Below are 17,186 nucleotides of genomic sequence, written 5' to 3' on the forward strand. Positions count from 1 at the left end.
TGAGTAGGGCAGGAGCAGAGAGAGGGAGAGAGAGAGAATAAGCAGGCTCCATGCTGCCAGTGCAGAGCTCAATGCAAGACTCGATCCCACAAACAGGAGAATCATGACCTGAGCTGAACCCAAGAGTTGGACACTTAACCAACCAAGCTACCCAGGCACCCCTCCAAGACTATTTCATATGTACAATACTGTACACATACAGTGTGTGTGTGTGTGTGTGTGTGTGTGTGTGTTTCTATACCAGTGAGGCAATAATGAAGCCAGCGTCAAGCCAGTCAGGTAAAAAGATAAATGTTGTTACCAAGTATTACAAAGGTAAATTCCTGACAGAGATTCTAAAGATTCTTTTAATATTAATATTGATCTACTCAGAGGAGCAGAGACACAGAGATAAAATTTCAAATGAGGAGTTAGTCCCTTGGCTATTTAAACAAGTTTGTCTTTCCATTTCTTCAAAGGGTAACTTTCTACTCTTTGAATTATAAGAAAGTCTCAAAGTAGAAATAATATGCCAAGAATTTTAATGTCTCCTCTTTTCCTCTCCCCATTAAAATTTTTTTTCTAGGGTTTATTTATTTTTGAGAGAAGTAGAGAGAGAGAGAGAGAATGAGCAGGGAAGAAGCAGAGAGAGACACACACACAGAATCTGAAGCAGGCTCCAGGCTCCAAGCTGTCAGCACAGAGCCCAATGAGGAGCTTGAAAACACAAATCACGAGATCGAGATCGTGACCTGAGCAGAAGTCAGAAGCTTAACTGACTGAGCCACCCAGGCACCCCTGCTTCTCCCCATTTTAACTAAGAATTCAGATCCCCATGGGGGAAGGTGACACAGGTTGTACAAGCTCCTTAGGCTTTTTTTTTTTTTTTTTTTTTAATTTGTAGGAGAGAGAGAGAGAGAGACAGCGTGAGCAGGGGAGGGTCAGAGAGAGAGGGAGACACAGACTCCGAAACAGGCTCTAGGCTCTGAGCTGGCAGTGAGCACTGAGCCTGACGCGGGGCTGGAACCCACGAACCGCGAGATGATGACCTAAGCGAAAGTCGGACGCTTAACCGACTAAGCCACCCAGGCGCCCCTCCTTAGGCTGTTTTGACAGACTACTTCACCAGCAGTGGACATGGAATCCTACAGAATTTAGCCACTAGGCAAACATATTTCTATGGGAAAATGTTGGCAGTGTTCACCATACAATGCTAAGCTCACATCTCCTCATCCACTACATCTTTGTCTTTGGCTGCAAAAGGCCAAACTCCCTGTCTCAAGCCACCATCTCAACTTAAAGTAGGTTTGAAAGGGAGATTTTTTTTTTTTTAAGTCAGTTTGTGAAGCAGCTTTTTCTAGCCTCTTGCCTTGTCTGAGAAGTCTCTTTAGGTACCCAGTGTATGAAACAGCCATTTATATTATGAGGACTGAATGTCTATATCCACCAAGCAATCTTATAACCTTAATTTGCAGGTAGGAAGAGGAATTAACATATATAATGACAATTTTGTTTCTACCTTTTCTATATTTACACTGTTGATTCCTTTTTCTTGTCACATTGACTGATAGGACAATACTGACTAGAGCTGGTAATAATGAGCTCCTTTGTCATTCATTTCTCATCTTTCACCGAGGAAACATTCAATAGTTCACCATTAATTATGATATTTACTGTAGATTTTTTTTGTAGATACCATTAGTAAGATTAAAGAAATCCCCTTCTATTTCATAGTTTGCTCAGAGTGTTTTCTTTGTTATCATGAAAGAGAGTTAACACTTCATCAATTTTTTCCATCTATTGACATGCTTTTATAATTTCTTCCTTTATTCTGTTAATGTGATGAATTAAATTGGCTGATTTTTGAGTCTTTTTTTTTGACTGATTTGAATGTTAACCCAAACTTTTCTTTGTGGAATATACGCTCTTGGCACACATCTGATATGTTTTTCATATATTGCTGGCTTAGTCTTGGATTTATAATCATGGAAGAAATTTGCCTGTAAATTTTCCTTTCTTATAATATCCTTGGTTCAGGTTTTGGTATCAAAGTTATACTGGTTTCATAAAACAAACTCAGAAGTATCCCCTTTCCTATGCTCTGGAAGAATTATACTTAATGTCCTTTTTTGTCCTGTTAGTGACTATGGAATCTGTAGTAATGTCTACTTTTTCATTCCTGATATTGTTAACATGGGCCTTCTTTTTTTCTTGATCAGCCTTGTCTGGAGTCAATTTTATAATGCTAAACCCCATTTTTTTTGTGTGTTATTCTTTCTACTGTATGTTTTTGATTTCAATAAATTCTCCTGTCTTATTGCCTGTTTTCTATGATCTTTGTATTTAATTTACTTTTCTTTTTCTAACTTTTAGAGACATTCAGATTACTGATTTTCAGGTATTTTTCTTTTCTAATAGAAGGTTTTTAAGGCTCTAAATTTTCCTGTAAACACAGATTATGCTATATCCCATAAATTTTTATATTTTCCTTATCATTTGTTAAAAATATTTTGCTGTTATTGTTAAAATTATTTTCAAATTTCACTGTAGTCTCTTAATACACAGTAAACATTAAATTATTTCCTAATGATAGACAGTGTCTCATCTTTTGTTATTCTTATTTTTTTTTAATATTTATTTATTTTTGAGAGAGAGAGAGCTAGCACACACGGTGCCTGAGAACAAGTTGGGGAGGGGCAAGGAGAGAGGGAAGCAGAAGACTCCAAGGTTAACAGTAGGGAGCCCCATATAGGGCTCAACTCAGAACCCTGAGATCATGACCTAAGCTAAATTCAGACTCTTAACCAACTGAGCCACCTCGGCACCCCCTCACCTTTTGTTATTCTAAACAATGTGGCAATGAAGAACATTATGCAAATGTTCATTCATATGTGTATATCTACTGGATAAAATTCCCAAAGGGAAATTGCTAACTCAAGATTAAATGCAATAGTAATTTTGAAAAATGTGGCCAAACTGTCTTCATAAAGATTATATCAATTTATATTCCCACCAGCAATTTATGAGAATGGCTCTCATGGAAAGATTTTTTTTTTTTTTTTTTTCTCATGGAAAGATTTTTAAACTGGAGAATAATAAAAGTCAGAAGCTCTGCTCTGGAGAGCTGGCAATGTTTCACTACTGGGATATGCAAATTTGGGGACATATTCTTGGGGATCCACCTAGGAGTTCTCTTTAAGTATACAGAGCTCTTGTGTTTTCATTTCAATATTAATCTTAATAAAAATATTCTGAATTATACAGATAAACATCTTTTTACTAAGTACTGCCATTTCACTTCAGTGCCTATGTTTGCAGTCACTTTGGCACAATACAGTACTACTTTAAAAGGGCAAAAAAAGTGAGCAGGGGCATACTCAAGAGCAAAATCTATACTTTGGCCTCATAAATCTGAGACTTAGCTCTAACTCTCCCTGTGACTTGTAATATCCATTAAAATAAGACAAGAGATGAATTCTGCTTCTTATAATTGCAGAGGAGTTCACAGGTACCAGTTATACATTCTGGACAGAATACTGAAAGTAATTAGTGGAGCACTCCAGAGAGTAACTAAAAACAGGCAGAAGTTGGAGGAGAGTCAACATACGGAAGGCAGGAATGGTACTGGGTGAGTTTTCCACTTTTTCCAGCCTTTTGCGCGGGGAGAATTCCCAGTTACTGCCAAACAGAGAGGCTTAAAATTTACATAGAAATAATGTAGTCTCACTGGCTGAAGAATGAGAAGGGCAGAAATTAGGGCGGCCACAGCAGTTGGAAGAGACAGGGACCCCTGAAAGAAGCAAGCACAGAGTGGGAGTCACAACTTCAAGTCTCTGGGTGATCCCTGGGCTGTGTACACACGGGGCAGGGTCCAGGCAGAAGGCCTCGCAGCTCCGGCCAGCACAGTTCCAGGTACAAGGAAGGTGTGCCCAGGGCCACGCAGGAAATTTAACTATTCAGGAAAATGTAATCATTTGTTTCCTTTTGCTTCCTCCAAATGAGATATCCTTGAATATTTGGATTCTTAGTAAAGTCAGTTAGCTTCACCCAGAAACTTGAGGAATGTTTTAAAATTAAAAACTTAAACTTAAAAACTGGGTTTTATTTTTTAACTGAATGGCATTACAAATTACTGACTTTTTACTTTTAGGTAATTTAATCCTATCTTAACACAGTTTTGCGGTATATGTAACACTCTGTAAACTACTTAGTTCTACCATACTGAATAGCAGCCAAATGGTTTGAGGAATTGTTTACTTTTTGACTTATAAAAATACACTATTTCTCTAAATATAAAATCAGGCCTAATAAACTTAGCAAGAGCCATAGGGCTAAAGAACATCTTTTTTTTTTTTTTTTTTAATGCTTTTTATTTATTCTTAAGAGAGAGGGAGAGAGAGAGAGACAGACTTAGCATGAGCAGGGTAGGGGCAAAGTGAGAGGGACACAGAATCTGAAGCAGGCTCCAGGCTCTGAGCTGTCAGCACAGAGCCCAATGTGGAGCTTAAACTCACGAACTGTGAGATCATGGCTTGAGCCGAAGTCGGACGCTCAACTGACTGAGCCACCCAGGTGCCCTAAGAATATCTTGAAATAGTATTTAAAACACCTTTAGGGGGGCCTGGGCAGCTCAGTTGGTTAAGCATCCCACTTTGGCTCTGGTCATGATCTCACAATTTGTGAGTTCAAGCCCCATATCAAGCTCTCTATCAACGTGGAGCCTGCTTTAGATTTTCTGTCTCCCTCTCTCTGCTCTTCCCTTGCCTGTGTGTCCTCTCCATCTCTCTGTCTCTCTCTCAAAAATAAAGAAACATTAAAAAAATTTTTTTAACCCCACTTTTATAAGGAGAAAAGTGACTAAAAATATGGCTGGGTTAAACAGAGGAGTTTGGATTTACCAACCGGACACTTGAAAGAACATGGTGAGGCTGGTGAATTATATATTGCTTTAAATGGGGGTGAGTGTGGAAATGGGGCTGTGCTTTAATAGAAAACTTTCCCTAGCATCTGTCTAGAATAGGCTGAACATTCTCTAGGCCTTAGGAGACAGCCAGGAGGGCAGACCAAATGCTCTCTCAAGAGCAATCTACTTTTATTACTCTGTTTGATTACTGTGGGATTAAAATATTAAAACAACTAATCCCCTAATATGGCAAAGTATCAAATGCACTCAATACCAGTCCTCTTGGAATCAAATAAAAGGAGTTCTTGTGGGAAGTAAATAAATAAATAACAGAAACAAATCTTTCCAATACCAGTAGCTATCCAAATGAGAAACTAGCTAATTTTCAAGAAACAAAAATTCTAATAGTCAGTAATCCAGAATCTGCTTTTTTTTTTTTAAAAAAAAGTGTATTTATTTATTTTGAGAAAGACAACGAGCACATAGTGGTGCAGAGGGGCAGAGAGAGAAGGAGAGAGACAGAATCCCAAGCAGGCTCCATGCCCGGTGCTGAGCCCAATGCGGGGCTCCCATTCCCAAACCCGTGAGATCATGGCCTGAGCCGAAACCATGAGTGGGATGCTTAACAACCAAGCCACCCAAGTGCCCCCAGCATGTGCTCTTCAATAGAGTATTCTACCCAAATCCACTGAATCAGATTTAAGAGCACTACATAAATTACACTTGCAAAAAAAGATATAAATAATGCTTAGCAGCTGGCACCTCTATATATTCGTTAGAACATTTGAATTTTCAGGGTACCAAGAATCCAAAGTAGGAGCTAACAAATGACATGGCTAAATCCCCAATTCAGTTATGCCAACTCCAAGTAAAGGAGCTAATAAGCACTGAGGAAGATTTTAAGACGAATAGTTCCTGCTTTCAAAAACCTAATAATCTAGCAGAGGGAAGAGTAAACAAACACTCTAAACCCAGAATATGGTCAATGCTGTATAAGGAGTTTATAGAATGTCTGTGTAAATTCAAAGGAAAGGGGGTGTGTTGTCTACTTATAGCATAGGATACATGGGAATGACATCCCTTCGGTTGACCTAAAAAGAGAATTAGGATTAAATTTTTTTTTTTTAGTTTTTAACAAAGTAACAATATGCATAGAGTTTTCAAGAGTCTGAGTACTACAAAGTTCACATGAAAAATAATAGGCCTATTTTTCTCCTGCTCAGATACCTGTTTCCCAGATACAGCCCTTTTCAATTTTCTTTTGCCATCTACTTCCATCTTGCTTATAAACATGTTGCTACCATTATTTCTAGATTATCCAATTTCAAATTTATTCACTGACTTCCTACTATGGAAGATAAGGATTTGGCTCTTTTACCCCTTTGTCCTCTTCCCTTTCAGCTTCTTCCTCCTCTTCTCCTACACAGTTAATAATCCCTTCTCAGTGCCAACTCTGTCCCTTGTAACTATGCTTATTAGTTTACGTTCTATGTATTTTCCTCATGTGTCTATTCCCTCTGTCAGACTGTGCTGTCCTCATCCTTGCATACGTGGTGCATAAATCAGTGCCTGCTCCTTCATGGGAACTCGAGCTTATCAAACTGAGTTAAAATGAAAGTAATCTGCCAGTATAAAACTTATGAGGTGCCATGTGTAGACAGCCATCAGTACCATGGGTGTAGTTAAGTGACACCCACCAGGGCTGGTGCGATAACCACTCAGAAATGCAGAAACTACTTGTCACCAAAAATAGATTCATGGATAAGAACAGGTACTGCCAAATTTAACATATTAGGTATCTCCCAGCATTCAAGTTCCAGAAGTTTTGCTTGGAGCCATGTCCTGAGGTAAGCTGCTCAAGGCTTCATCTCAACATGCTAAAATGTAGTATTTATAGCTTCCCCTTCAAACCACTAGCAAGATTAAAAAAACAAACAAACCCAAAACACTTATCTGAAAATAGACTTCAGCGACTCAGATAGAAACTTTTACCCACTTTAATATAGGGATAAATGAAGGCTCTAAGGCAGCAAATGTAGGGTCATATAGGAGAGAATTTCAAGTGACTTTAACACTTGCGTAGAAAGGGAGAAGGCAAATAGCACATTGGCCACTGCTTCCTTTCATAGTCAGGGAAAATTCAACCTGGGACCCCTTCTCCTTGAGCCCTGCTCCTTGTAATAGTCAAAACTATAGCAAGCCAGCATGCCACACGAGGGTATAAACAATGAAGTGGCATTTTTTAGAACTCAAATATATTTATATATCTTTATTTATGTTATATCTTTTGAGACACAATAAGATGCTTAACAAATGCTTATTGAGTGAACTGAACTATTAAGTAAAACATGATATTGTTATATTTGCTTAACAGAATCACACGATTACATACTTTCCAGGAGTCTAGTAACTTTTAAAAATTTACTATTAAGGCTATTTTTTTAGAGCAATTTAAGGTTCAGAGCAAAACTGAGGGTAAGGCACAGAGAATTTTCCCTATCTCTCTAATGACTTTTTAAAACTTTTTTAAAAATGTATTTATTTATTTTGAGAGAAAGAGAGAGAACAGGGGAGGGGCAGAGAGAGAGGGAGAGAGAATCTCAAGCAGGCTCCATCCTGTCAGCACAGAGCCCAACGCAGGGCTTAATCTCACGAACTGTGAGATCATGACTTGAGCCAAAACCAAGAGTCTGGCGCTTAACCAACTGAGCCATCTAGGTGTCCCAACTTTTTAAAACTTTGAATCTTCAAATAATTTCACACTCAAAGAAAATTTATAAAACTAGTACAAAGAATTCACATGTATACTTCATTCAGATTCCCAAATATCAATATTTCCCACTTTCCCATATTTGCTTTATGTTAACATTCTTTCTCTCCATATATGCATATGTATCTTTTTGACATATATACAATATGATTTTTTCAACTTTTGAGAGTAAATTACAGACAATGTCCCCCAAATACTTCCATGTGTATTTTCTAAATATAAGGGCAGTCTCTTACATAACCATAATGGAGTGATCCAAATCAGGAGTTTAACACTAATATAATATTATTATCTAATCTACAATCTACAGACTTCATTCAAATCATGCCATTTGTCCCACTAATGTTTATAACAAAAAAAAGGAAAAAAGGAAAAAGAAGGTATCATGCTGTAGGAAGAGGAATATAGCAGTAAAATATGACAGACTGAAGATGGAATCAATATCAATATAGGGAATATTTAATAAGAAAACACACTGCAAGTAAAAGGTAATGAGGCCTGAGCTAGGCTATGGCATTTTTTCCTTCATAGGAATTGGTAGCTGAATTTGAGAGGCAGAATTAAATTAAAAACTAGAAGAGTCAAAGGAATTCCAAAATTTTCATTCTGGGTGAGGGCAGACTGATATTAACAGAAATCCCACTTGGACAACCAGGAGAAACAAGTTTGTGTGAAGGAAAGTAAATTCAGTGTTAGAAATAACAGGCTCGCAGTAGGGAGAGTGAAGTGAGGGTCTGGAACCTGATAGAAGGACTGAGAACTAGCAGTAAGTTCTCAGTAAGCAGTAAGTAGAGGAGCTGTTTCTATTTAGTCTACTATGAACTCAACACCCACAGACAAAAGAGGGCTAAAAACAGGATCCTGGAGAAGTCTGTATTTAAGCAATCTGTCACTGTGTGTGTGTGTGTGTGTGTGTGTGTGTGTGTGCGCGCGCGCGCGTGCGCGCGGGTGCATGTGTATGTGTTCCTGCATTAAATGAAAGGTTAGACAAAAAGACCTAGCTAGCCCTGCCACTTCTCAAATTAAACTGACTTTTAGTTACTTAAAGTAACTAAAAGATAAATAGTGATCTTCAGTGAGAGTTATGCTTAACCATTATTCAATCAAAAATTAAATGCTAAGAATTTTTTTCATTTTGGGGATATAATATTTCTAACACTAAATTACCTTAGAAGACAAAAATAGTTACTGAATACCAATGGCAGTCACTGTGCTTGACTCTGAAGAGACCAAAAAGTTAACAAGGACAGGATGAACCCCACAGGGCCAGGGAGGTGGGGAGAGGGCTCTTCATTTCCAAAGCTCATCCTAGTTCTCCAAATCATATTATGTTCGGATTCCTGTACTAAAAATAACTTAGGAAATTAGATTTATAGGTTGTGGTTTTCGATCTCGACTATGTTAACAATACAAAATCTCTTCCATGTATAACTTTTTATAAATATTTGTGAAGAAATTAAGTCTATCTTCTAAGCAGAGGATGAAGATTTTTATCTCACTTAAAATGATGGTTTGCCTCTTTCAAATTTCAACTTCATTACAGAAATACAGAATTCAATCCATAGTTCAGTCAGAATTCATTTAAGGCCACTATTCAATGCCTCTGTCATCCTAAATGCTGCCAAACAAAAATGTTTTCTTTTCTTAAAGGAAAAGATGGGGGGAGGGGAACCTGAAAAGAATGGGTACAGAAAAGAATGAACTTGTGGGTGGTGGACAATAATAAAAAGTCAAGCAGGACTAAAAACTTGAATATTCAACTTAATGTGTAACTTTCCATTTTCCAACTAGAGGTTCTGAATAGTGACCAATGACAAAAATGTCCAGGGAACAGCTAGGATACGGAGGCAAGGTAACGAAAACAAGAGGTGATAAGAAAAGCAGACAGGAAGAAGAGAATTGTTAGACACAGCAGAAGTAGGGGCGAAATGAGCAGTAATTCTCATTCTAAGCAAGCATAGAGAAAACCCTGGCATAAGAAAAACTAAAGACAAGACACTATTTCCTTCTGCTAGGAAAAAAGAAAGCCTAATTTTAGCTCAAGCGGGCACCCTTAGCACCTCACTTGCAGATGGGTAATTTGGGGGCTTGGGCAGAGGGTGGTAAACCTCTAAGTGTGCATCATTCGTACCTAAGTGTACACCACTTAAGTGTGAACTACTTTAGAGTTGCAGTTACTGGGAAAAGGTGATCTGAAATTTAGTCCCCATTATGTAAAATGACTAATTTTCACCATATTAATTTTATTCAACTTTCTTCCAAATTTTACACCCAAAAATATTATAGAAATTTAAGCCTCTTAAAGTTCACTTTTAAATTATGGATAAAGCACTGGAATATGAAAGTCTAGACTACATAATTTGAGTATTTCAATATGCTGGACTTAAAGGGGTAAAATCTATTCAGCATCTATTAAGTGATACTTATTTTACTTTTAAAATTTTATTTAAATGTTTATTTTTGAGAGAGAGAGAGAGGGAGAGACACAGTGTAAGTGGGGGAGGAGCAGAGAGAAACGGAGACATAGAATCCGAAGCAGGTTCCAGGAGCTGTCAGCACACAGCCCAACATGGGGCTCGAACTCACAAACCCTGAGATTATGACCTAAGCCAAAGTTGGATGCTTAACCGACTGAACCACCCAGGCCCCCCAAATGATATTTACTTTAAATGTGAATCTATTAAATTCTTATAACTACCTGATGAAAATGAGTTTGTTGCAATTATGCAAAGGACTATTAGAGCAAAATTCTAAATTCTACAAGCAATTTCTTTGATTAGTTTTCAAACTGAAGAATTAATACATTCACATTTCAAAAAAAAAAAAAAAAAAAAAACAACCTCTCAAATACTATAATGAGAAGAAATATCCCTCCCCACCGGAAGTGTTGACTGTCCACAGTTTAATAGCAACTACATGGTAGGTCACTATATGTGATATAAAACCAGTGATCTCAAACCATTTCATCTGTTGAATAGTCTGTCCATGTTTCTGCGATAAGTGATACTTACTGAATCATATACAAGTTCCAAAATAAGTCTGGATTTTTTAATCTTTCCATTGATCTAGTCCTGCCATCATAATTACATTAGGCCTTGACATCTGGTAGGAAGTATTCCTCTTTTTCTTTCCTCTTCAAACTATCTTAGCTACGTTCAGTTATCTCTCCTCTCTCAAATGAACTTTAGAACAATCTTATCATTTCCAGAAAAACCCTCCTGTAACTGCAGTTATTTTAAATTTATAGATTAATTTGGGAGAACTGACATCTTTGTAATTTTGAGTCTTCCCCTCTATGAGTACAGTCTCTCTTTCCATTTGTTCAGGTCTTTTATGTTCTTCAGTGAAGTTTTGTATTTTTTTCTTAATAAAAAATATACATTATACAGTTTCTTGTTAGGTTTTATTGCTAGGTACTTTATAGTCTTGCTTCTGAGAAGAGCCTATTTTTTAAAAATTGTATTTCCTATCCACTGCCAGGATAAGGGATTCCAATGATTTCTTTGTAGTGATTTTATATGAAGATTACGGAACTCTATAAATGATGGTCAACTCAGTTTCTTGGATTTTCTATGTAGACTATTGTGATGGTTAATTTTACATGTCAACTTGACTAGGCTAAGGAATGCCCAGATTGCTGGTAAACATTGTTTCGGGGTATGCCTAGAAGAGATTAACATTTGAATCAGTAGACTTAGTAAAGAAGACTGCCCCCACCATGATGGGCATCATACAAGATGGGCCTGAATAGAACCAAGTAGAAGAAGGGTGAATCTGCTCTCTCTGTCTGGGCTAAGATACCTGTCTTCTGACCTACAGACGTCGGTGTTCCTGCTTCTTGGGCTTCCAGACTCAGAGAGGAACTTACACCATTAGTCTCCCCTTCTGTCCTCTTCACAGACCTTGGGACTCAGACTGAATTTACCACTTCAGCTTGCAGACAACAAATTACGGGACTTCTCTGCCTCCACAGTCATGAATGCCAATTCTTAAAAGGAATCTCCTCTTACAGATCACTCTGTATATCCTATTGGTACTATTTCTCTGAAGAAATCCTGACTAAAACCACCACCAGTAATCAGAGTGGATGATTTATAGTTCATTTTTCAATTAAGTTTAGAACATTTCCAACACCAATGACAGAGGGAAAAGCCCTTTTTAATGGTTCATGAAATAATATAAGACTTTGGACCTTCATATAAGATCACTAGGAGGGTATTTTAGGCAAAACTGATGCTTGTTGTGTGTTACATGCCAGAAGAGGCCTTAATTCTAAATTGAAATTCCTAACATCACTGGGGTTAAAGGGATGGAATGAGGAAGTATCATTTTTTTCCTGAAAGCACTGGATATATTTGTTTGAAATTTTTAGCTAATAAAAGCATTCAAAAACTATTTCTGACAGACAATCAGACATTTTATGCCTCCTGATGGAAGTATGCATCACCATTTATGAAGTATTTCTTGTCAAGTAAATTCAAACTTCAATCCGATGAAGTTTTAGTCTCTAACCGCCAATTAACAGGAAACAGAGGGGACAGAGAAATACACAGGATACAATCAGCAAAATAAAAATTGTAGCAAACTCTGCAGGCCAAATAATCTGGTACCCTCAAAAATAAACTACAAGGAGGAGAAAAAAGAAAGAGCAGGAAATCTGTGAATAAAAAGAAACATAAGAGATATATTGACCAGTTACAATCTAATTGAATCCAAACTGTTTTTAAAAAACCATTTATGAGATAATTCAGAAAATTTGACAACTGTCTAGATATCTGATGGTATTAAGGAACTGTTATTAACACTTTTAGGTATGATACTATGTAATTTTTTTAAAAAAAGAATTCTTATATTTTCAAGAATATGTAATGAGATATTTACAAATGAAATGATAGGATATTTGAGATTTGCTTCAGAATAATCCAGTAGGATCTGGGAAATAGCATAGGGGACATAACATTCCCCAGAAGAGTAGGACAGGTACCTCGGGCTGAATTTATAGGTTTGATATTTTCCATAATAAAAGTTTTGAAGGGAAAAACTATTTCTGAAATTATAGCCTCTAAAAATTATGAAAACTTGTGACTTTAATTTTCTTATTTTAGGAAGTAAGGGAAAAAAACAGAAAGGGAAACCAAAATGTATTAATCACAAATATATTAGGTTTATGCATAAAATTACCAAATATTATACTATTTTTAAATGTTGGTAATTTGTCTCATAAATAAGTGTTTCTCTCATCTCTTTGACAATCACTCTCCCCATTCAGATGTAGTTTTAATAATACTCTCCAAGCTAACATCAGAAATAACAGGTTAAACATATCTATTATAAAGGAATCTAAAACATGGGGTGGAAGGAGCTATATGTGAATACTAATATATTCAGCATGCCATTATTAAAAGTCAAGAATAAAATCTGACAAGTCTATGGCTAATAGAGAAACAGGTCATTAAATGTAGGATTTTGGAAAGCCACTAAAAATATAAAGACTTTATAACAATATTTTAAAGTATTTACAAAATTTGTAATCTTAACACCTAGTATGTAGGAAGTATGGGTACGATGTTTATTAAAATGCTATATGGGATAAAGTAGCATATAAATAACTTTTATTCATATTACAACTACAGCTACATTTTAAACATACATAAAAACAAATATTAAAGGGAAATATAAAAAAGAAATTTTATGTGAACATGCTGGAAACACATTTCTCTCTATGAAATATTTCCCATAGTTGCAAACTTTTAGTTTTGAAAGTAATTTTAATGTTTTACAAAGTGCACAACAGAGGACATCTAATAGCATTAAAGAAATGTAGTCCTTTAACCCGCCCAATCTAAAATATTACCATTTCAACATGTCATCAACAAAAATTATTAATAAGATATTTCATATTCGTCTTTCCTCCTAGTTGTTGAAATTCAGGGTGTATTTTAGACTTAAAAAACATCTCAAATCAGACTAGCCACATTTTAGGTGCTCAACAGCTTCTTGTGGCTAGTGGCTGCTATAACTGGACAGTGCATGTCTAGACAGCATAAACTTTAGCCTTCATACATTTATAACTATTGCATTTCTACTATATGCCAGCATTGCTCTGGGCATTGTGAAAAAGACAGGTGAAGTATCTGCTCTCATTGGGGTTCAGTTCTAGATGTAGAAGATAGACAGCAATGAGTAAACCAGTAAGATTTCTAACAGTGATTGAATGCTTAGATAAAGATGCTAGCTTCACCCTAATCTTTGTTTCATGGCAGAGTATTATACTATCAGATTGCAGGATTATCACCCTTATCTCATATATATCAAGCTAAACAATGATATAACATTTCAAATGTACCATATTTGAAAAAGTTAAAGGTGAAGGCTTTAACATACATACTGGAAGAGGTGACCTCTATACTGCTAATGAGATTGTAATCTGATGTCACCACTTTGAGAACTATTTGATTATACCCAGTAATGGTAAAAATATGCATACCCTATGATCTGCCACTTCCACCGATGGGCACAGACACACCCTACTTTAACTCTCACAAATCTATGCTTAGTGAAACAGGTATAAAAATGTTCATTCAACATTGTTTATTAGAGTAGCAAAAATACTGACAAAACAAGTATCTAACAATAGGAGAATGAATAGATGATGTGTGACAATCATATCATGGGAATAGAATAGCATGTTAACAGTTCAAGTGAATGAACGAGAATCATGAATGTAAAAACAAAAAGATCTAGAATAATACAGAGTGGAAAATACATGTAAAATGATAAACTACATAAGATTTTATACATTTTTAATAACACACAGAACATTATACATTATAAATGCATCTGTGTAATAAAAACATTAGGACAGGAGGGTTACACACAAAATTATTATGGTAGTGGCTTCAATGGTGGGAAAGAAGGGATATGGAACTGGAAAGGAAAATAATGGCAAGATTTTGTTTTTAAGTAATCTTTACATACAAAGTGGGGCTTGACCTCCCAACACTGAGATCAAGAGTCACATGCTCTATGGACTGAGCCAGCCAGAACCCCTAGTGAGCATATTTTCCTAAAAAATATTAGTCAAAACAATCATTGTCTGAATGAATTCCTTCCCTTTGAAATTGAAAGTAAGTTTCTGCTCAAAGTCCCTATTTGGATGTCTTCTCCAAAGTAACCAAAATTCTAATCAAATAAGATGTGAAAGTAACACCTTTTAAAATTTTAAAAATAAAAATAAAGACTCCTTCTGCACAAGAGGATCATTTTCTCTAAACCACAGTCCTATTTTTGGAGTGAAGACATTTATATTAAGGACATGGATTACTTTTGCTTTTATCCTTATAAATGTTCTATCCCTGTAGTTAAAATCTAATCACACTTAATTTTCCTATTAAGTCCTTAACAGCAGCACACTGTGCCCATTACTTCCTTAATAGGAATAAGCTGTCTTCCAGTGTGGCAGTTATAACATAAAAAGGAAAGTGGGAGGAAAAAGAAAAGTTCTCATAATTAAGCCTTAGTTCCTTTTTTAAAACAAGCATCACTTTTGAAAAAGATCAATAATGTGGTTGTATGCATACTAATAAAAAATATTCCTCTGGTTAAATAGTACATAATATTGGGAAGTAAGGAATAAGAAAGGGATTCTTTTCTCTTAAAATAGTAAGTGGCTCAGATGGGGAATGTTAACTTACTAACACTGATTTATCAATAATCCATACACATTATATATCTTAATAATGGTACTTTGCATTTGTAAGGTGCTTTATGGTTTTGTAAAAACTTTTTTTTTTTTTACACAGTTTATTGTTAAGTTGGTTTTCATATAACACCCAGTGCTCATCCCCACAAGTGCCCTCCTCCATGCCCATCTCCCCCCTCCCCTCCCACAACCATCAGTCCTCAGTTTGTTCTCAGCATTCAAGAGTTTCTCATGGTTTGCCTCTCTCCCTTTCCCCCACCATTTACCCTCTTCTTCTCCTCCATGGTCCTTCTTAATCAGTATATTGTTTGGTGCTGAAACAATGCATTCAGTGAAGCTGGAGTAAGGTCCTAGCATGGCGTTTGCCTGAGGAGCTACGTGTGCATGGGGTTTAATTAGCAAAATGGTCTGGGTACTTAGTTACCACTTACTGCAAGTTTTCTAAGGAATTAGCTCCAAATATTTGCCTTCAAAGTTTGACTTTTGACAGATAACAACACTGTCTATTTGTTATGGAATCTAACAGAACCATGTCACAAAGTTTTACTTTCTCATTTATGCGGTATTTTAGGTATGTGTTTTACAGCATATAGTAACATACATATTTAGGGTTTGTCTCTTCCAGAAATCCTAAAAATCTACATATAAACTCAAAAAGTAAGAAGCGAATGGACAATGTAGAAAACTACTCTTGGGAAAAAAATAGTTTATTTCAGAACATTTAAAGTAAGCTATTGCATTCCTATGCTTTTTCCTAAGCATCAGTACAGAAACTTAAAATCTAGAATATTCTGCTGTATATTCTGGTAATCTAGATAGTCTTTTCTTATTTAAATAAAGACTAAAGCATTTAGTTTTACCAACACATTATAACTGGAATCACTCTTGACGGAAAAATGCCCTTTTTGAAAAAAGTTTTATTTATTTAAGTAATTTCTACACCCATTGTAGGGCTAGAACTCACAACCCAGAGATTGAGTCACGTGCCCTGCTGACTGAGCCAGCCATGTGCCCCCCAAAATGCCTTTTTTGCTTAGAAATCTCCATACACCTGTCACAGTATATTCCAATGAGATACACAACAGGCAGCAGAATTTACCTGGCAGCCTTGACAATAATTTCCAAGAAAAGAAATGTATTAAAGAAATTAAAAACGGCCCAACTACTGATTAATGTTAAATAAGTGATGACAGTAAATTATGATGGTCAAGAATGTTACAGTGTTCTAAGAGTATCCCAGCCACCCAGGGCACAGATCTATCACACAGGAAAGGACAGTTGCTGTCTTCCATGAAATATACCTAAAATGTGGTAAAAGTACGTCATAGATACAGAAACTTATTACAGAAACTTATTACAGGCTTAGTAGTTACCAATTGTTAAATTTTCCTTTTACCTGTTTATATTTTCAACTAGGAGTTTCTCCTGGAATTATGTTTCATTTAATTATTACCAACTCTAAATTTGCCTTGATTTGATCTAAAATGGTCTGTAAGGGTACTAGTGTTCTAAAATTTATATATACAGTGTTATGTATTTTCATACCTTTCTACTAGCTGTATTATTTCTTTTTAAATAGAGAAATTAAAATACAGGAAATATTCTAAATGGGATGTGATAAATGCTGAGCAGAATAGAATAATTATTTTTTGACTCTCACATTCCTCTAGATTATTCTGAAAAAAACTAGCAACAGTACCAACTTGCCCAGCTACACCATAATCTCAAGTAATCATTTCAATTAAATTTTCTAAGAATGATGGGGTGCTTTATTAAAAGAAAAAGTCAGCTGGGGCTAGGAAGAAAAATAAACACTTTCTACATAATATGAA

The 17,186-nt window shown here is 36.0% G+C and overlaps 1 protein-coding gene across 3 annotated transcripts in view; it reads right to left on the reverse strand.

Annotated features, from left to right (window-relative positions):
- Window positions 1–17,186, reverse strand: part of LPGAT1 (lysophosphatidylglycerol acyltransferase 1) — a 116,740-nt gene that overhangs the window by 10,044 nt on the left and 89,510 nt on the right. Inside the window, exon 6 of one of the 3 annotated variants that reach the window (XM_077763177.1) lies at window positions 15,646–15,728. The exons of the other annotated variants lie outside the window; for them this stretch is intronic. Coding sequence (XP_077619303.1) covers window positions 15,683–15,728 — 46 coding nt within the window. The 3' untranslated portion in view covers window positions 15,646–15,682. Of the gene's footprint in view, window positions 1–15,645; window positions 15,729–17,186 lie in introns of those variants that run through there. 3 annotated transcript variants of the gene reach the window in all.

Source organism: Crocuta crocuta, unplaced genomic scaffold, assembly GCF_008692635.1.
Source record: "Crocuta crocuta isolate KB4526 unplaced genomic scaffold, BGI_CrCroc_1.0 scaffold3, whole genome shotgun sequence".
Classification (NCBI taxonomy): Eukaryota; Metazoa; Chordata; class Mammalia; order Carnivora; family Hyaenidae; genus Crocuta; species Crocuta crocuta.